Source organism: Emydura macquarii, unplaced genomic scaffold (assembly GCF_026122565.2).
Source record: "Emydura macquarii macquarii isolate MOO-44397 ecotype Brisbane River unplaced genomic scaffold, CSIRO-AGI_Emac_v2 contig_320, whole genome shotgun sequence".
Taxonomy (NCBI): domain Eukaryota; kingdom Metazoa; phylum Chordata; order Testudines; family Chelidae; genus Emydura; species Emydura macquarii.
In genome coordinates this window covers 15,157,040-15,179,101 of record NW_027130457.1, presented here as the reverse complement: position 1 = coordinate 15,179,101, position 22,062 = coordinate 15,157,040, and the positions used below count along the sequence as shown (strand labels likewise).

Below are 22,062 nucleotides of genomic sequence, written 5' to 3'. Positions count from 1 at the left end.
GAGAAGATAGAGGTATGAGAGGCATATATCTTAAATCTTTTAACTGCTCAGATGAAAACTCATAACTGTAAGCAGACAAGCTTTTTAATATTATGCAAAAAAGCCCAGATTGATCATTCTGTGCCTCAAATAATATCTGCCAGATTTACTTCTTTTATCTGGCTTAAAAACAGGTTCTATTGCATCAATGCGAAAATATGGTTCATGACCACTGTACTCCAATGTCCTTCTCACAGATGCTTTATGTAGTGTCTGCAAAAATGTATTCCAATTAGCAAGTTACATTTTTAATTTTGTTTTACCCTGTGAAATCTGTTTCTGTGCTCATATAGTCTCATCAACCATTTTAGATTTCAGCCTTCCAGAGATGTATTGTAAATTATTCTAAATTTCCCATTTGAAAAAGCCTCTATGTGAATTTATTAACAACAAAGCTGTTATAGTGTATATGGGGTTAATGATTATTTGTGATTGAAGAAAAAGTTGGATTTAATATTTAAATGTAAGACTTGGCCATAGGAACCTTTTCAAAGTATTAAACAACACCTCAAGAAGTTGTCCTCAGTTGTTTAAAGTTGTTGAGTATTTGTTTAATACATACAAAATGACTTCATGTAGAAACTTAAAGCCAGAATAGTGCTTGCTGTTAAAGTAAACTATGTTTACAAAAAAAAACGTTTTAATCAAGCATAAATTTGAACTATAATCTCTTTAACATGAAGTAAACTTTTGATTCAATATTTGACTCAAAAATAAATTAGCTTATGCATACTGAAATAACCTTTGGGTTATATTAATATCATTCATTGAACATGTACACAAAGATATTTTCTATATTATATACATAAATATTATATTATGTGGTTGCTTGTGATAGCAGGGGACTGGATTCAGTGACCCAGAAGGTCCTGTCCAGTGTTATGTTCTTATATTTTCTTAATGGAAATATTTTCTAAAATAAAATTTCTGTTGGTGGAAACAAGTATAGTTGGCTACAGATGCAGTTTAAATCTTCCTACTCAAACACTACCGTCAGTGATAAGGGCAGGGCCTAAGTTACTGACATCAAGTGTCTTTATCATTGATAAAGATCACGGAGCTTAATTCTGTTGGAGGGTACTGCTGCTGCAGCTTGGCTTTGTGTCATATGCATACTTTAAACTGCATGACTTACTTGCCTCTGGATTAATCCACTACTACTGAGACAGAGGATTTGAGGTCTAGCACAAAACGGAGAGGGGACAACTGCTCTTTCATTTCTTGACACCTGAAGAGCCAGCAGGTTTTATTTAATTTGATTATGAATGAACAGGATTATGAGGAAGGTGGGCCAAGCCCAGGTGAGTCTTTTATTTAAAATATATAAAAAATAAAAGTATTTGACAGTTGATACAGTTTTAGGAGGTATTTCAAAGGATTAAGAGTTTTTACAGAGTATTTTCATTGAAAGTATAATGTTCTTGATTTTAATATTAATTAGTTTCTTAAATTACTAAATTTTTAATTTTAGTTACTATGTTGACAAGATGGTTGAGCGGTGCAGGATCAGAATCCTTCATTATGTAAAAGGCTTAGAGAGAGGCAGCTTAAGTATTCCTAATTCTGCTTTTCAGTATAATTTAAGTAAACAATGCTAGTCACTGATAAAATAGTGCAAGATACATTTTAATATGTGCTTTATTTTATATATATAAAAGTAAAAACATTAGATTATATGGAACTATCTTTGTAAAGTAATTTAACTTTAACTTGAATAGCTTGCACTGGATTGGTGAAATCTCTTCATTCCAATGTTCATAAATTAACACAAATAAAATAGATACACCAAAAAAGATACATTTTAACTATACATTTTCTGAAGAAAATGTTTTTAAGTGCTTTTTTTTTGTTTTGTTTTACATTTGGAAATTTATACCTGGTAATTGCCATTTTGAGTTTTGGTTCGTTACACTATAATTGTACAGATTAATTCAATATATAGTTAAATGGAAAAAATAGTTTAGGTTAGGACACAAACGTAACTTTGAATTTCAATGTTGTGCTAAGCCTGCCTATAATTTGCTCTATCGTGCCTGGACCCTCAAAGGTATCAGGCATCTAACATCATAAAAATGTGTTTGGGATCAGAAATATCTAGTCAAAATGAAGTGAGATAGGAGTACAATTTCTGTCACAACATTAAATTTCCTTTTGTTAGCTTATATTTCAAACTGCATTTAGTTTTTAAATGTTTCTTTATTTTTACAGTGTTTAAACAATAAATATACAGAGAAAAAGGGGAAAAGGAAACACCATGTTGTACATCTGATGTACAAACAGATTCCTTTAAATGTGTTTTGAGGTTTCAAAAACTGATAATTCAGGACCAGGATTTATTGTTCATAGCCAGGACTGCTAAAAGGTAAAACCTTGTAACATTAAAAAGAAAATGATTACGTTTACAAGGAAGCCAATTTTTAATTATAATGTGGAATGCTGTAAGGGTGTGAATATTGGGATAGAGGGGGTATATTAATTCAACATTAAGTCTGCACCATTCTGTTTTTTAATTTTTTAATTTTTGCTTTTTTAAAAAAGTACATAGAGAAATTTGCTTTGTTATAATAAATTCTTACTAAAACTTATTTAGAGCAATCCTTGATTTACCAAAATAATGTTTTTGCGTAAGCAAGTATATTAACAAAAACGTTACACCAATATAGATTTTCACCAAACATAAAAATGTACTGGAAAAATTTGTAGTGAAGAACCTTTGCTAACTATTTTGAGGAGCAAAATAGCGGCATATTTAAAACACTAAACAACAATCAAAAACCAACAGAGCAGATAAAACCTTAGGCTGTTTGTGCAACTCTATCCTCAGCTGAACGCACTTAAATTCCAAATCTGATTCATGCTGATGAGCTCATTCCTTAGATCCAAATGATGTTTAGCAGCACTATAAAGCTGAAATAGAAATGTTGTCTTCTTAATTAATTAAGGTAGCACCAAATACCCCATACAGGAGTGAGTTCTCATTGTTGGTGGGCAGTACAAACACAGATAATCTCTGCCTGGAAGGGTTTACAATCTAAAAAGCACAAACAGGGGAAGGATAGTAGATGGGATACAATATATAAGCAAATAAATCTGGTGAAGAACTGGCATAGCTATGTTAAAAGTAAAGGTTTTTGTTTTGTTTTGTCTTTTAATGGCTGGGGCTTGGAGAAGGGAGTAGGAAAAAGAAAGAAGAGGAAAAGAAATAGTCATAGCTTGTCACCTACCTCGCCATGATCATCAGGAGGGATTCTAATTTTCTGTGATTAAAAAACCCCAATATTCTCCAATAAAAGAACCATAAAAATTAATGTTTTTCTGCAATTAAACTGAAATGCTGAACTTTAGTTTTCCTACCATAATATATTAGTTGAACATGTTTTATTGATATATACAGTGGAACCCTGTTTATCCAATCTAATTGGGACCAGGGCCAGATTGGATAATTTGGAGCGTTTCAGCCCCGCGTGGCAGGGCTCAGCCTGTTAGCCCCAGTTTGGTTAATATGGAAAGCTGGATAATGGAGGCTTGGATAAATGGGGCTATATTGTATGTTTTTATTTTTTCAAGAAATGCAAAAACAAAAGATTATCTGCAAAAACACAAATTCTACGTTTTTCCATGGCAAGTGGGTTTCTAGGATTCCTGTTCATCAGGCTGGGCTTTGAAAAGATGAGTCTGAAAGAGGATAATGTTTGGCTGTTTGGATTTTGTCAGAGAGTTTTCCCCTCCACTAAGGAGTACTGTAGTGTGGATGAAAGCACAGAGATGCTTATTGGAGAAGCTGACTGGTGGGTAGCCATGACTGGGAATGCTGGCAGAGTGAAGGTATAATTCATCACAATAGGTTACTAGGTCAGTTAGGTAAAATGGGGCTAAATTAGGAAGGGTCTTAAAAATAAAGACAAGAAGCTTTTATTTAATGCAGAGGTGAAGGGGGAGCCAGTGTAGAGAGACACAATAGGGGATGATGTGGTCAGAGTGATGAGCCAAGAAGATGATTTTTGCAGCATCAGCAGCATTCTTAATAGACTTGAATGGAGGAAGGTTGCAGTACTTTAAGAACAGAAAAGAGGAAGATGCAATAGTTAAGATATGAAATGATGAGGGTGTGGATGAGAGTTTTGGCTGTAGACAAAGAGAAAGGGCTGGATTTTAGAGATATTGTATTTGAAAAGAAAAGTGGGGGTGGAGTGGCAAGTAGTGAGATTTAGAAATGTCTTGAATATGTGGATACAGTTGAGGGCAGAGTCAAAGATGACACCCTGGTTCTAGCCTCTGACTGGAAAGATGTGTGTGTGTCTGGTGTCCATGGTGATGGAGAGAAGGTAACGCTTGGGTGTTTGGGAGGGAAGATCAAGAGCTTAGTTTTCACCATCTTCTGTTTAAGAAGACAACTGGGATACCCACAAAGAGATGTTGAGAGACAGGCTAATATATTAGATTGGATGAAGGGAGATAAATTTGTGAATTAACAGCATAAAGATAGTTAAAGCCACATTTGCAGATATGAGCACCTAGAGTTAAGAGTAGAGAGGACCAAGGACAGAGGGATATTTACAGAAAAGGGGGAGTGTAGGGAGAGGCCCTTAATTAATCGCTCATTTACTTTGATAAATAATGGGAGTTGCAAAATTTAATCAGCAGAATTCTATTCTTAACTAAAAACAAATGGCTTAAAGTTTTTTAATCGAGATGTCTGGGGGGGGCGGACAACTTTTTTTCTAAGGAAAAAAAAAGTCATCCTTAGACTGCAAAATTATTTTCACTAGTAGCCTTCCTTTGCTCAGTTTTGCTGGGACTGGAATGATGGAATCTGAGGGAATGAATACATTCTTTTTATTAGGGTTTTATGAATATGTTCATTCATAATCATACAGAAACACTTTTGTTACCTACACCCTGAGTTTTTTGGGGCAGAGACTATCTTCATGTGTGTTTGTATAGCACCTCTCATAGTAGGGCCTGTCACAGTTCAAGGGTAACTGCACCTGTATTTCCTTTCCGTGGTGCCCTTGGCACTTCTTGGCACCTACTTCAAGTTTTTTGGCTCCGAGCAATCCTCTATCTTAGGCAGAGACCCACATCTCTCTCCCTCCTGATCCAGTTGTTTTAATGATGTTTTATGATATACCCAGCAAGCCAGACCACCAAATAGACCAGTGTTTGCACTTTGCTCTCTCTCCAAGGTGATGAACAGCATAATTGCCCATATTGATTACCACACAGCTCTTTCTTAGCAAGCACATTTATTCTTTAGCAGAAAGTATTACAGTGAAAACATATTTAAACAATAAAATAATCTACATGCATGCTAAAAAGCTTAGCAGAGGTTGCCCCAACTCCAACCTTGGGCTCTAGAAGATGTCAGTACTTCAAAACACACAGCTAGGTTTTCCTGATGGTTAAAATTTCATAACTGTCTCAGATTCAGAACCAGAACAGACACTGGGCAGATCAGCCTATTTCTTTATACAGTTTGGATCTTTTTTCTGCAGTCTCTGGGAACAGGTAATCAGCAGACAATCACCTACTCCTTTATGGTGTAGCTGCAGAACGCTGGGTTTTTGCATAACCGGAGGTGGGGAATTTGCATTAATCTCTCTTTAGGTAATCCCCAGGAAATCCACTTAACACTTATTGTCACAAAAGTCAATTCTTTGGCACATTTTCAATATAGTCCTTTGAACTCCCAGTCCTCATGTCACATTTCCTCCTCAAGAGAAGTTACATACAATCCCAGCCTACAATAATACACAAACTTTGCATTTAATACAATGAACCCCAAAGGTACTTAAACTTAATTCAGTAAGGTCTCCCAAGGATATTGCAGTAAATTGCCAGAACTGGGGTTCTGGATTCCATCACAATGTACATATTTAAAAAAAAAAAAAGTTTTAACTTCACATTAGACAATTTAAAAAAATCAAGGGGAAAGTTCGTCACCTATTGGAGTGAAGGAGCATGCACAATTCATTATCTCCACCCATTTTTAAAATTATTTCCTATAAGAAGTCTAGAATTTTCCTTAAATACTTCCAAACTATGAGTAAGTGGTGGGGGGGCTGAACTTTTTCACCACCAGACAGAAAAAGAATAACCAGTATTCAAACCTGAAACAGAAATTCTAACTAGATTTCATAGCATTTAGGGCCTCTGACCTACTGTATAGCACATTTTACTGAATTACCCCTATATAGAGGCCAATGGTTTAGGCAGACTAAAGGCTTGTCTAGACTTGAAATGCTACAGGGGCACAACTGCAGCTGCTCCTCTGTAGTGCTTCAGCGTAGACACTGTCTACACCAACAGGAGGGTTATCCACCTTCGCAAGAGGTGGCAGCTGGGTTGATGGAAGAATTCTTCCATTGACCTACCGCGGTCTACATGGGGAGTTAGATTGGCTTAACTATGCTGTTCAGAGGTGTATATTTTTCACACTCCTGAGCAACATAGTTAACAGGGCCCATTTAGGGAGAGCTGGGGAAGGGGTCAGAAGCTCCCCCCTTCTAATTTTCGTAACAGCTGGGAGCAACGCTGCTTGCGTCTCTCCTCCCTTCCCTCACCAGCCAGAAGCAATGACCTTGCTTGCTCCTGTCCCCCCCTTCCTTCACTGGCCTATTCTTTACTCAGCCAATAAGAATGCAGAGGTGTATTTTGGCAGAGCCAATAGCAGGGCTGGGAGCCTCTGCTGCATTTTTTCATTCCTGAAACAAAACAGGCTCAGTTGGTGGGAGGATGGACGCTCTCAAGCTCTGTGCTTATGTCTGAAGATGCTGCAGATTTCATCATGATGTGCCCCTCACCTTCGCATGTGATGTTAAAAAGGCAAGAGCAAGCTCGTTCTGACACCAGTGGACATAGGTGGGGGAGGAGGCTGCTGCCCCAAGTATATTCAGTGGATAATTATCCTCATAGACAGCCCAGCCCTGGAAATTTCAGGCTGCAAGAGCACTGAAGAATGACCGCCTGTAATGTTTCTCTGCTGTGAAAAACTAAGGATGTACTGTCACACCACAAATAGTGTTTAAATTACACTTAAAACTTTCCCATTTTTTTTTTCCAACTCTCTATTTTTTTTTAGTGAATGGCAGTACCCCAGTGTGGTCATTCATTCTGCCATTTAATCCCACTTGTCTGTGAGAATCTTTCCTTTGTCTACAATGGTTACCCAGTAGGTCCATATTGGTTGTTACACACACATGCTGTGAATGCTTTGATCTTATCAAATCTCCCTAGGGTTGCACTTTGCTAGGACCTTTTTCCCAGGATACCCTTTGAGGAGTTGGTGGTCCTTTATTTGTGCAGATACAGGCAACTGCTGCCCTCAAGGAGCCATTTTGTACCTGTGTGTCTGTTGTGCTGGATGTCCTTCTCTTCCAACTGGTGGGTAATCTTAGCTCCTCTTGTATTTACTCTTTTATATTTCTGAGGGGGGCAGAGTCTCACAAACTTGAGTACCTCATTGAATTTCATTGAAGTAATGTTTACGCTCTCAAATCCTTATAGCAACACACTAGAACCTCCTTCCAAGTTAATCCTTTGTATTTATTATAACTATTTGTATAAAACCTTCAGTGCACATAAACGCAAGCCCATCTGCACAATTTGTAAGAGTTGACTGCCAACATTTGTTCATTATAGATCCATGCTGCTAACATCCATTTAATTACACAATAGATAGTGATTTTTTTTGTTTTTTTAAAGTTTAGTAATCTCAACTAATTTTGAGCCATCATTAATTTCATCCCCTCCTTCATTGTTAGTTAATGCACATTCTCTCTCTAATGTTACTTTCCTCTTTGACAAACTTTTAAATGTTGATCTTAAGCCCTGTAGTTTAGCATAGACTCATTTGTTAGTGCTGAAAGATCAAGTTACAACACATAATCTGAAAATTTCTTTCATGATGGACTAGAAAGATCTCCAAAAATACCATGCCGAAGAATAATCTAGAGATCATGCAACCACTGTGCTGGCCCTGTATATAATGGAAACTACTTCAAGCCAGGAAGTACTGCACCCCCACCACCCTTAGTTCCAGCACCTATGACTTTAAAAAAAAAACCAAACAAACAAAAAAAACCAACGAAGTTATAAAACCATAGACTACAAAAAAGATTGCAAATCCTTTTTAATAAGGCTGTGTATCAGACCTACATTCCTTTGCAGTGTTTGAAAGCAAAACATTGGAGCACTCACTAGAATACTGAAAGTGACCATAGAGGCCAAGCAACTGAATATGAGCTACCAATGTGATGCTGAGGCAAAATTCAAGCAGTTTTGGGGTCATTTGGTCAATGGCTTCCCTACAACCCCTCTAAAATGACTGCTTATAACATTTTCAGATTCTTACAACAGTTCTGATGCAGCAGTAGGGAAAAATCTATCATGGACTTCCTCTGGGATAAGCAATTGAACTACATCAAGGATATGTTTAGAAATATTTTAAGTTATTGCACACTAAAAACTTTAGCACCTCTATTCTGACCTCTGTGAGGGCTACTGCTTCCTCAGAAACTCTTTGTAAAGTGACACGCACTAAATAATGTCCTCACATGATGGCTTTGAGGAACAAGTACTTTCCCCTTGATCACAAGGACCACCCATTTAAAGCCTAACCTCTGGAGTTTGCAGTTCGTGTACATTAGTGTTTTACTTCACCTTTTTCTTGGTGTTTCAGGCCACAGTGGAAGTGTCAGTGGCATGTGCAACTTTGAGCAAATTCAGTACTCCCAGTGCTATCCACCCATTTCCAAGTCCCAGCTTCAGATAGTTTGGATGGGCTGTATTGTGACTGGGATGGTTGGTTTGGGGCTCGGATGATGTAGGAGGGCTATGCCACACTGAAAATGGTACCAAAGAGGCCAGTGTAAGATTCCCAGCCAGGATAAATCAGTACTCCGCTGAAATAGGCTTACTGAAGTTCTGGACAGCATTAGGCATGATGGACTGGGTCTTTGCTGGGCACTGGGAAGAGGCATATTTAGTACATGGTACAGACACACAGTGCTGAAACTGGTGTGGGGAGCCAAGAATACGCATGACCATTGTTTAGGCACATAGTGAGATTGGGTTGAGAAGCTGAGAATGGGTATGCTTGGTCCATTGAATGGACACAGGGTTGAGATGGGGATGAAGAACTGAGGAAAGGCCTACACTTAAAATGCTCTAAGCCGATGAGAGAGATCTCCTCCCATTGGTTTAGCTACCGCTTCTCACAGAGGTGGTTCATTAGAGCTTTCCCGCCAACATAGTGCTGTCTACACTGGCGCTTAGGTCAGTATAAATATGTCGCTTACCTGAGTGACACAGTTGTACTGAAGTAATTCTGTAGTATAGGCCAGGGATTAGAATGGCATGTGTGGCCCATGTCACTGTATCCAAGCACTGATATGGAAGAAGTGGGATGAGAACATTCATTGAGATGAATGTCGTGTGCATGTCTCAGAGCTATTGTTTCGGGCTTTATTCATCTTCATGAGCTGTTCTCATTCAGCTGGGAACATCTCATTGAAATGAATGGGCCATTTTCCACCTCTACAATCTTACCATGCGGCAGAGAGGGTTGTGGAAAGCCCTTCTCCTGTACACTAAACCCCAAAGTAGAATAGCAAGTCTGGGTCTCAGCTTCCCTGTCCTCCCATCCTCTTGCTGCTTCCACCTGTTAAATGTGCTCCTCACAGCCCATTGGCTACCACCTTCTGCCCTCCCTATAGCACCTTGAATTCTTCTGGGGTCAGATAGAAGCCAGGAGGAGAGCAGGGCTGATGGCTGAGAGGCAATGAGACTTCTCAGGAAGACCCATCATTTTCCCCTGAAACACAGCCCCCCGTTGGTGCCATGTAAATATTTAAATGTCTTTAAATAACAGAGGCCTCTGCTTCACAACCATTACTTCCTCAAAACAAAGTAAAATTCATCCCTAAAGCTTTGTTAATGCAGAGCTAAAGATGACTGATATTACCAGAATGTGAAGTGCACCTCGGAGAAACAGGAAATAAGGTAAATCAAATGTAAACCTTTGAAAAGAGGGAGATAGAGAATTAAGATAATGTGTCTCACACTACATTTCCACATAACATTAACTCTGCCTCCTTTGGGCAATGCCCTGAATCTTCATGAGCGATCAGAGGATTGTACCCTTCCTCAGCAGTGTGAAAAATGCACAGCAATAATCTGGTGGAAAACTCTTAGGCCTTGTCTTCTCTGGGATAAACATCGAATTTAGATCAGGGTCAATGAACACAATCTAGTTGGGCACCACATACACTCACCCTCTGTGCCTACTCCAGACATACCACCAAATCCTTACCAGATGTTAACATGTATTCACCCTCTGGGACATTATCTTCAGAGAGTCCTGAGTGAGCCTTTGGTACACTGTGATGTGTGCCACCAAGCTGCTAAAATTCCCCAGGGCAATAAAGCAGCACAGAGGGCATAGCACTGTGTGTGAATGACAGTGCAGGTGTAGGATTCTGTACACATTGAGAACATGCTATAGGGTTATAAATGGGAGAAAGAAAGAGCGGCCCCATCTCCTTGACATACCTAGTGAAATCCCCTGGGAGGCTAATATGAGTGGGAAAGAAATCCAAGAGAGCTGGTTGTATTTTAAAGAAACCTTAATGAGGGTGCAGAAACAAACCATGCCGATGTGCAGAAAGAATAGCAAATATGGTAGGTGCCCAGGTTGGCTTAACAAAGAAGTCTTTGGTGAACTTAAACACAAAAAAGAAGTTTACAAGAAGTGGGAGCTTGGTCAGATGATTATGGAAGACTATAAAAATACTGCTGGAACTTGCAGGAATGAAATCAGGAAGGCCAAAACGCAACTGGAGTTGCAGCTAGCAAGGAACGTGAAGAGGGACAAGAAGGATTTCTAGAGGTATGTTACCAACAAGAGGAATATTAGGAAAAGTGTGGACCCCTTACAGAATGGGGGAGGCAACCTAGTGACAGAGGATATGGAGAAAGCTGAGGTACTCAATGCCTTTTTTCCCCTCTGTCTTCACAGACAAGGTCAGCTCCCAGACTACTGCACTGGGCAGCACAGAATGGGGAGGAGGTGAACATCCCTCAGTGCTGAAGGAACAGGTTCAGGACTATTCAGAAAGATTGGACATACACAAGTCCATGGGGCCAGACGCAATGCATCCGAGGATGCTGAGGGACTTGGCTGATGTGATTTCAGAGCCATTGGCTATTATCTTTGAAAGCTCGTGGCAACTGGGGGAGGTCCCTGATGATTGGAAAAAGACCAATATAGTGCCCATCTTCAAGAAAGGGAAGAAAGAGGATCCAGGGAACCACAGATCAGTCAGCCTGACCTCAATCCCTGGAAAAATCATGGAGCAGGTCCTCAGGGAATCCATTTTAAGGCATTTGGAAGAGAGGAGGGTGATCAGGAACAGGCAACATGGATTCACCAAGTGCAAGTCATGCTTGACTAATCTAATTGCCTTCTATCCACCTCTGTGGATGTGGGGAAAGTGATGGACATGATATACCTTGACTTTAACAAAGCTTTTGATACAGTGTCCCACAGTATTCTTATCAGAAAGTTAAAGAAGTGTAGGTTGGATGAATGGACTATAAAATTGATAGAGAGCTGGCTGGAGCATAGGGCTCAACGAGTAGTGATCAATGGCTCCATGTCTAGCTGTCAGGTGGTCACAAGCAGAGTTGCCCCAAGTGTTTGGTCTTGGGTCCGGTTTTGTTCAACATCTTCATTAATGATCTGAAGGATAGGGTAGACTGCACCCTCAGGAAGTTTACAGATGACACGAAGCTTAGGGAGAGTGGTAGGTACCCTGGAAGGGAGTGATAGGATACAGAGGGACTTAGACAAATTGGAGGATTGGGCCAAAATAAATCTGATTAGGTTCAACAAGCACAAGTACAGAGGCCTCCACTTAGGACGGAAGAATCCCATGCACAGCTACAGACTGGGGACCGACGAGCTAGGCTGCAGTTCTGCAAAAAAGGACCTGGGGGTTACAGTGGATAAGAAGCTGGGTATGAGTCAGGAGTGTGCCCTGGTTGCCAAGAGGGCTAATAGCATATTGGGCTGCATTAGTAGGAGCATTGCCAGCAGATTGAGGGAAGTGATTATTCCCCTCTATTTGGCAGTGGTGAGGCCACATTTGGAGTATTGTGTCCAGTTTTGGCCGCCCACTACAAAAAGAATGTGGACAAGTTGGAGAGAGTCCAGCGGAGGGCAACAAAAATGATTAGGGGGCTGGAGCACAAGACTTATGACGAGAGGCTGAGGAAACTAGGCTTGTTTAGTCTGCAAAAGAGAAGAATGAGGGGGATTTGATAGAAGCCTTTAACTACCTGAAAGGGGATTCCAGGGAGGATGGAGCTAGGCTGTTCTCAGTGGTAGTAGATGACAGAACAAGGAGCAATGGTCTCAAGTTGCAGTGGGGGAGGTCTAGGTGGATATTATGAAAAAGTTTTTCACTAGGAGGATGGTGAAGCACTGGAATGGCTTACCTATAGAGGTGGTGGAATCTCCATCTTTAGATGTTTTTAAGCTGTGGCTTGACAAAGCCCTGGCTGCAATGATTGAGCAGAGGTTAGCCCTGCTTTGAGCAGGGGGTTGGACTAGATGACCTCCTGAGGTCCCTCCCAATGCTAATATTCTATGATTCTATGAAACGTCAGCCTCTGCAGATGACAGTAGGCATCCACACTAGGAGCCATACATCTCTAAAACTCTACAGACATTTATACAAAACTTTTGTATTTTCTAAGATTTTAGAGCCAGGAGAAGCCATTGCGTTCATCTACCTGGATCTCCTGCATATCACAGACTTGGTAAAAAGGGATCCTTTATTTTTCTACCTGCAGCTGCATTTCTCATCAGATGGCAATCTGAGCCATGGCAACTTGCTGCAACTATTCCCTGGATTAATACAGTTAAACCTAACAATGAGGGTCAGTTGAGGTATAAGATGATTTTTTTACGTATCCTTGTATAAAACACAGCACAGAAAATGGCAGGGTTTTTTTGGAGTAGGTCAAGTTTGGTTTGCTAAAGTTAAAGCTGTATAGTGTGGGAGATGTTAACTGTAACTATATTTCTTGATTGTCTCAGGTTGAAGTTTGTTTTATCTTATGTTAAGCAGAATTTCATATCAAGAGCATAGTACCCAAGTATGTGATAGACCATAGGAAATGCTATACTGGATGAGACTGATACTGGGTTTCTTGCACCCTCTTCTGAATCTCCTAATGATAGACATGGTTGAAGACAGAATAGTGGCTACATGGCCCACTGCTCTGATCCAGATTCATGAAATCATTTAAGGCTTTATATGTTTGCATTAATACCTTGAACTCCACACAGAAACTAAACAGAAATTAATCTGTGCAGACTCTGAAGTACAGAAGCTTATCATATTTCAAAAACTGGTTAGACATTTATATGGATGACAGCACTGGGTATTCTTATAATAGTAAATACTAAAAAAAAACCCCAAAGAACAACCCCAACCCCAGCTTCCAAGAGTTTTAGAAGAAAGAGGAGTTTAAGCCAATTTCTGAATATTGGGGGTTAGGTGGAAACTTCCTAGCTGCAGGTTTTCCGGCTGTTGAGTGTCTGGATGGAATTTAAAGTATTAGAGAGAATATATAAAGCCTTAAATGATTTGGGTTGTGATTACTCGAGAGAGCACCTCTCTGTGTGCCATACTTCTGCAGTTGAGATCAGTGGAGACACTTGAGCTGTGTCCCTCTTTATCTGGAGGGGGCTGCTGGCAAGGCTTCTCTGTGAGTGTTCCTTGACTTTTAAATTTGCTCACTCTGTTGTCTACCAGAGCCAACATTTGTTTACTGTCCAAGCACGCTGTAAAGCCTATCTTGTCCACTAAACTTTTAAGAAAGGGGTGAGCTGAAGGTTGGAGGCCTTTGGATTTCTTTTGTTATCCTTCAGTTAGCTGGCATATATTTATGTCAGGATCAGATGATCAGTCCTTTATACTGGATTAGGTATTGTGCATTTTAATGCATGGGTTGGGTGTCTAAGCATATTAAAAAAAAATTGAAAGAACTATTCTGCCAAAAAAGTCAAGATTTTAATTTTTGGACAGTAACATTTTATTATTATTAATTTGCAGCAGCGCCAAGTATGTGCTTTCCAAACCCCAGATCAGGGATGTTCTTTATTGATCTCATGATCTAAGGATAAACAAACAGATAGAAGTCAGGCAAAAGGGAATAACATATATAAATTTTATGTAGATTTCCTATTGTTAACTGTTTCAGAACTGGGTCTGTAAGAGGACTTAAATGTAGGCAGGGTAAAGACCTTGCATATAAGATTATCGATGTTGTGTGATATGTAAATGATTGTATGAGAATCTGACAAATGGAAGGACAGTGCTGGAAGCACTGGCAGATCAGAGGAGGAATGACAACACAAAGCTTGACAATGAAGAATAAGCAGTGAGGGGCAGAGTTATGGAGAGCTTTGAAGCTGGCGAGAAGAAGCTAAAATTTATTGTGATATCAGATGGGAAGTCAAATAGGAGTAGAAAACCTAAATGCTGTGTTTCTATTTGAAGCCTGTAGGTATGTTTGGCAAGATTGATCTTTAAAGTATCAGTAATACTTTAATCTTGTTAGCGACACTGTGCTCTGAATCTGTTGCTTTTGGAGCAAATCCAAGTAATTATTATTTACGTATTTTTTTACAATTATTTAACATAAGCATACAAAGAATCAGAATTTTAAACATCTTAATTTTAAATTATAGAGGAACACTAGAGATATGGGGTTTACAATGCTGAAAAGCAGTTGTTTTTGTCTGTGAAACTGGCAAAACTCCAAAGAATGTATTTTATTCGCTGACCTCAAAATTGGAGAGGCGGATGGCTATATTCACTTATTTTCCCTTCTTTTTAGCCTTTTAATACCTTATTAATGATTTATCAGCAAAAGTAATAGCTGTTTCAGAGATGATGTTGTTGTGTATTGTTGTGAATGTGAGAAAATGCTTACTCTTCTGAAATATCTTCCTAATTTTTTGGAAGGATGATAATTCTCATTGGAAGAGAAAAAACATTTGTCATATAAGACTCTGTTTTCAGTTGCATATAACTTTTTAACTGATTCAAACTGTATCTACTTGGGCTGAAATTTTCCATGTTGGATGAGTGCCCTAGAGTGATTTTTGTTTTGTTTTTTCACTGTTTCAACTAAAATGTTTTGGGTAGTCCATGGACAAGATTAGGGAAAAATACTGTTTTGACAATATTGAAAAAAATGTACAACATTTTTATAGAGAAGCTTTAGTGCCTCTGTGCTTTTGAGCAGGGAATTGAAATTTGGCAGGGGTCACTCTAATTACAGAGTTGCCTTTTGCTATTCCTGTGAAAATCTACTTACATTTACCTGAGTTGCAAGCCTATGAAAATTGTTGTTTGTACATACACAGTAGAGGTTTGGTAAAGTATGTTAGCTAAATTGTCTGAACTCTTTCTCCCATGAGCATGTCCTATCCCATAGAACTGTTTGAGCAGGACTTTACAGCAGTTGCTCTTCTCAGATGACAGGCCTGCTGTGGCTCTCAGCTGCAGGACTGAGAGAAGGGAGCTTGTCTCTTCTGTGCTCTCAGTGCTCCCTCTGCTGATTCCGAGGCAGTGTGAATAAGTAGCAGGAAGCAGAGTGATTCAAGTGAAGCAAGATGAGCAACAGAATGGGGCAAGTACAGCTGGGATTCCCTGTGGGTGGAATTGGAGAAGGGGAAACAGAACAGTCTGTGGGAAAATAGGAGCAGAGGACGGTAGAAACAGGGACGGGGGACAAATACAGAGAGGGATTGGCTGGAAAGGGGATGGGGCAAAAGAATCTCTAAACATTAGAGTACATTCCTCTCCAGAACCTGCAATTGAACCGAGGGTTCTTGAGTCCCAGCATTAGTCTGCTGTAAGCAACTAGTTATAAATTCCACTGGTAAAATGTGCCTTATCCCGCTCTAGTGGCTGACTCATCTGAAGAACAACAGCTTACTACTACTACTGTCAGTCACCTCCGGTGATACAGGGTTGTGCTGTGGAACTGAAGTTCAACTCTGGTAAAGGCTAATAGTGGAGGTCAATATGGTCTTAATGTAATGGTTTTTATTAATGTAATACATGACTTAAAATAAAGAATTTTTATTGCATTATTTGCAATAATAGGACATTGACAAGGTGGATAGACTTCAGTTTAACAGCAGTGACATTTACATAGGTGTTTTTACGTTTTCCATGGATGACATTTTAATTATTATTCCTCCAATATGCCTACTGCTAGTGTTACAATCAGAAAATCTTAGGGTTTGGTGCTTGGATTGTTATTACAAGCGTACACAAGCTCACAGCTTTGCCTGCCCATTTTGTTTTGATGAGCTAGCATGATATTGAATGTAACTAGACAAAGTACTCTGAGACAAGGAATTTTGACATATTCAATACTTTGCAGTTTACAAACATTAAGTGGACAGACAGATTAGAGGAGATACATCATGTGATAGTGACTGAAGTGGCTGTAATCCTGGTGGTATTTCATACTTTCCTTTACAAAACCCAACAACAACAGAAACATCTTGCTTCTAAAATACTCCTTTATAAACTAGCATTATTTGTGCTAATGGATAGAAGCCACAAGTTCAGATGGAAAGGTCTAGTATCTGCCTCATTGTTTAGAGATTCATAGATTCCTAAATTATAAGGCTAGAATGGACTGTATGCTGTTTGCCTTTTATGCTCCCCTTATCACCCCCTATATATTGCTTGCCTTTGATTTTGATTCTACACGTGTCTGTAGAATGTAAGATAAATAACAACGGAGTCAGTTAGTATGTTAATACAGTGATACAAATGTTTCCATTTCACTGATGGAAAGCATGATATAATGTATCCACATGTAGCACTGTGAATAAACTCTTAAGAAAGTATCAATTTCTATGATTGGCCACTGAAACAACGTAGCAAAGAATTTCCTCTCACTGCTGGCATTTAAAACAAATTCACCATGCGGGGAGAGGGGTGGGTGGTGAAATCTTTCAAAGGGACAAACTTTAAAGGGCTAAATTTTCAAAGGCACAAATCTTAAAGGGACAAACTGCAAAGGGTTTGCTGGGCAGTTAAAACGCATTCACCACGTGGGGAGAGGGGTGGGTGGTGAAATCTTTCAAACCCTTAAAGGGACAAACTGCAAAAGGCTTGTTGTGTGTGTGGGAGGCTGATTGCAGCTTGGATTTTAAACCCATTCACTGCAGGAAACCAAGATTTAAATCTTCCCGGGGCTGCTTTGGGGGAGGGTACTGAAATGGGGCATCATGGGATACAGTCTGGAGGCCAATTAATTTGAATTAAGTCCCATTGCGTCCACACTCACACTAATGCGAATTAACTGATGTGCTTCAGGCGCTAATCCACTTGCAGAGGTGGTTTTATTAATTCGATTTTAAAGGCTCCTTAATTCGAATTAACAATGCGCAAGTGTAGACGCGGGAGTAATTAATTCGAATTAAGGGACTTTAATTTGAAGTAAGCCACCAGTGTAGACCAGGCCTATGACTATTCTTCGTACAGCTGCAGGAAGCTTTCTGTCGTTACCCTTTGTTGGCTGCATAGTCTCTTCAACTACTGTCTCGGCAGCTTTTGTCATCCGTTCCAGCACCTGGATCTCTGTTGATTTCTTGTTCACATGCAAATCCACCTTCTCTTTAGTAGCAAGTGAGGCATTATTAATTAATAAATCCACATATTGAGGACACCATCATTTCTGTGCATGTTAGTGCAATCCCAGACTGCTGCTAATTTTTTGTGACAGCCGTGAGGAGACTCATCCTTTTCTTGTCGAACATTTGCTAACTTGGCAATTGCTGCCTGTCCTGGATATAAAGTCTGTTCCAGTTTAGCCAGAGTCTCAGCTAAATCCTTAGCTTCTGTCTGAAAGTCTGGTTGGAGGGTATACCAGAAAAGAAGATCTACTGTCATTTGTAAAATCTTTAAACAATCCATATCATCATCCAGTTGAAACATTTGATAAATATTCTCAATTCTTCTAGCAACCAACACAATTAGATCACCCTTCTGTAAATGACCAGGTTTTTTTTGCCACCAAATCCAGTGTTTTAACATATATTGCTGATGCAAGATGAGGTTCCTCATCTGATTCCTCTGATTTTTACTTACTTTTGAGGTACTGCTGTTTAATACCCATCTGTAGAAAATAGGCTAGTGAGTTAAAGATTAGAGACTCTGCCTTGCTCTTCACCAACTGCTATACACAGAAGGCTAGGCAGAATGGGAGTGGATTTCCTATCTACTTTGTTTTTTCACAAACAGTGATGAATTCAACATGCCTTCTTCAGCAATGTTAAAAATATCTCTCAAAATGTGAAAGAAATGGGTGTTTGGTGCTGCTAACACTTCACCGCCAATCTTGGGCTCTTCAGAGGTCCAAAGACTACTCTGTTCTTGATCTAAAACACAAATTCCTGTTTCTCTGGCATCAAAATCACAGGGTCTTACAAACCAAGCTCTACTGACTTGAACTGCTCTCTATGTCAGAGTCTGCTTGCTCTTTGTCTTTCTGCTCTGGATTAGGTCAGCACTCCACTATACTCTTGTCTCTGTTCCTTCTCTGTCTCATTTCCTGGTGAAATCATAACTGCAAGTCTAATCTCTGCAGGGCATATTCACTATCAGACAAAACCTTTTTTACAAACTGAATATTATCCTTCATCTTCAAAAACATCAAATCATCCTCTAAAAGAGGATCACCTGTACTAAAATCCTGGCTTCCTTCGCATAAAACAGCATGAAGCTCAGAATGCTCACTCTGTGCAGCTATACCACAATCTCTAAATCTTGGGCATAAAACCAAAGTTCCTCAGACTTACCTTTTATATGACACAGCTTTTTCCTTCTATTTCTTACACTAATTTTGAAGAAAAGAACCCAGATGTCTAAGATCTCATTATATAATCTTATCTTGCTCACAATTATGAACAACAATAGCAGTGATACTCACTTGTGCTTGCAAATGTCCTTCCAAATCCTTTACCAGTTTTGTAGTAGCCTCACATTCCAAGATGAAATGGTACATCCAGAGATGATCAGTCCTTGGATGAGAAAAATGGGTATATAATCCTTTCTGTAATGGTATCTTGATGGTGAATGTGCACACTAATCTAAAACTAACAACTACCCTTTTTATAATCAATTATAATACCACTTAATTTATTAATACTACCTTTTACCATATCTATATTTCCACTACCATATTTAATCTTCTGTACCCCAATATCAGATATCTTCAACTTCATTATTGACTACTAATATAAAGCATTCTAATTATCATTTGCCTCAGTGCAAATTCTGTGGTTACTCCTATTCCAAAACATCTAAAAATTACCCTACAATACATGTAAAGTCAGTTAAAACCAAAACAGGTGTACAATATAATCTAGGACTTTGTCCTAATTTATTTCTAATTTGCCTCTGAGTTGTCTCACTTTACTCATATTTTACTAAGCCTTGTTATTATCAAGCCAATGTTTAGTCCTCCAAACTTATTCTGTACTTATATTTTAGCACATTTCTATTTAACATAAACAAGCATGCTCTGTATAGGCTACACTGGGCCTTAACCAATAAATCTCTTCACAGTTTCAGGAGCGCAGCTGAAGAGGATTATAATGGCCTAGCTAGCCATATAAAGTGGCTGGTTCAGCTCTGCAATTAAGTCCACAGACTATGCCTGCAGATGTGATAAGCTGTGTAAGACTCACCTTGAAGTATGTACACCCAATAAAGATTAATTTCTCAAAGAGGCAGGTATTCATCATAATTAACCACATAATTAACTCCCCTAAATGTCAAAATTCCTCAGAAGAACTGAATAAAAAAGTTTGAATTTACAGAGCAAGCTGTTTTTTAGATGTTACAAATATTAGATTGTTACAAATACAAAAATTTTTTAGATGTTACAAACATTGACTTTTCAAGAAGTAAATTACTCTAATTTTTCAAATTGTCATATCTCAAAAATGTCTTGTCCAGTTTTATTGTAGGCTCTCAAATAACAATCCTTTCTTCTAAGTCATCACACTCTTTTCAGCTGGAAAATGTTTTTTGGAAGGATCTGAAGAAATGTATTTCAAAACTGGATTTATGTTAGGAAATAAATTACAACTTTAAATTTGGAGTTGCTGCTGCAGTGCCATAATATGTATGTTCCTGTCTGTTTTAGATGGATCCATGTGAGCTAGTGCAAGGCCTGGCACAATTTTGCAATGAAGGCACAGTTTTTTACCAGTGTAGAAAATTATTTGAATAGAAGGATCATGGAAATTTTCCCCCCCTCTCAACAGTTTGCTTTGCAATGCTTATGTACTGAGGCATGGGAGATCTGTTGTTAAAGTCTACCGAGAAATGGTTTATTGAAATGACAAAGGATTGTGAATTTAACAAGATCTTGATCATCACACCAAATCTCTCTAATCTCTTGGAACATTTCACAACCGTCTGAATAGCTGTAAGTTTTATCTTCTTAATGGGAGAAGGCATGTACAGCAAATCAAACTAGATCAGACATTAAAAATATTTGGTATCTTTTAACATAGTTTGCATTTTTGTCTAACTTTAGCAATGTGTATTAAATTTGAACACAATGGTATCAATATTGATGTTTTGTCTGTCTTTAATCTTCATTTCAAATGTTTTGGATGAAACATAAAATCAGTGCCCTGACTATTTCAAGTTCCTTCCCTTCTTTGTCAAAAGCACGTTAACCTGTACTACTTAGACAAATTTCAAATCTAGACATTGGGTTTAACATTCCTTTTATGTCAGAAAACACCTAGGGATCAGAATCTTGGTTTTGCTTAATCTAAATGACTTAAAATAGAGATTGAAATAAAATACACATCAATATTTTTATCTTCTCATGTGTTCAAATACTGTGTCGGCCCAGACAAATGAGTTTACTTAATTTAACCAACAGTTTGGCACAGGAAGAATTCTAAAGATTTGAGGGGGAAAGGGGAAGAGTACGTGTCCGAGAGGGGTGAATATTACCTGGGCATTAGGGTATTATCTCTAGTACCAGCTAAAACATCGAGATAGTAGCTGGATTTTAGGTGATCCAGAGGCTTCAGAGCTGTGTTCTCCTCAGTTAGGTAAAAGACTCAGTTTTGAGAAGATTAGTTTCAATCTGAAGTGTTTGTCATTCGATCCCTTACATTCTAAGTATTTCCTAGCATTCATACATAGCCCTTCAAAATGATTGTCGGCATAAACCTGCACATTTCATAAGTCTTCCTCTTACCATAATATGGCAGCTTTTCAAGTGCACAACTGTACATGATTCTTTTGTGACTTTTTAGTGTGTGTCTGCTAAGTAAAAAGGGTAACATTTTCAAAAGCCCTAACATCACTAAATCTAGGTTCTTCTTCAAGTGATCGTCCCTATTGTATTCCACTGAGGTTATGCGTGTGAACCATGCACCCGGAACTGGAGCTTTTCAAAGTAGTAGTGTCCGTCAGTCTGCACATTCACCTCTGCATTGCTTTGTGGACCGACTGCGTCTTCAGTTCCTTCCCACCGCCCAATGGTTGGGGTTGGAGCTTCTGCTTTTTCTCTCATCCTTCATGACTCACACTTTCCAGAAAAAACTTTTTTTTCTTGTACATAGTTCAGATTTTACTGATTCTATAGTAGTTTTAGTGTTTGTAATAATTTTTATAGGATTAAGTAGTTTGGGATGCCACTCCAGCATTTTCCCTCCAAGCATCCCACCCACCCCTGCCCCAGCACCCGTGTCTGGGTACTGGATTATGCCAAAGATACTGGGATTCAAGGTCTGTACTTCTTGCCCTTGCTCGTTTTCACTCAGCGATGAGCACCAATGCTGTCTGTACTGTTTGGAGGAAGCCCACGTCATGTCCAGGTGCAGTATGTGCCTCTCCTTCCCTGTCCGTACCCAGGAAGGCTGGGTCCTATGCCTTAAGAAGCACCTCA

The 22,062-nt window shown here is 39.0% G+C and overlaps 1 protein-coding gene across 2 annotated transcripts in view; it reads left to right on the top strand.

Annotated features, from left to right (window-relative positions):
• The window catches only part of LOC137140967 (solute carrier family 12 member 7), a 246,385-nt gene that overhangs the window by 57,869 nt on the left and 166,454 nt on the right, over positions 1-22,062 (top strand). The window contains exon 1 of one of the 2 annotated variants that reach the window (XM_067529736.1): positions 1,226-1,340. The exons of the other annotated variant lie outside the window; for it this stretch is intronic. Coding sequence (XP_067385837.1) covers positions 1,301-1,340 — 40 coding nt within the window. The 5' untranslated portion in view covers positions 1,226-1,300. Of the gene's footprint in view, positions 1-1,225; positions 1,341-22,062 lie in introns of those variants that run through there. 2 annotated transcript variants of the gene reach the window in all.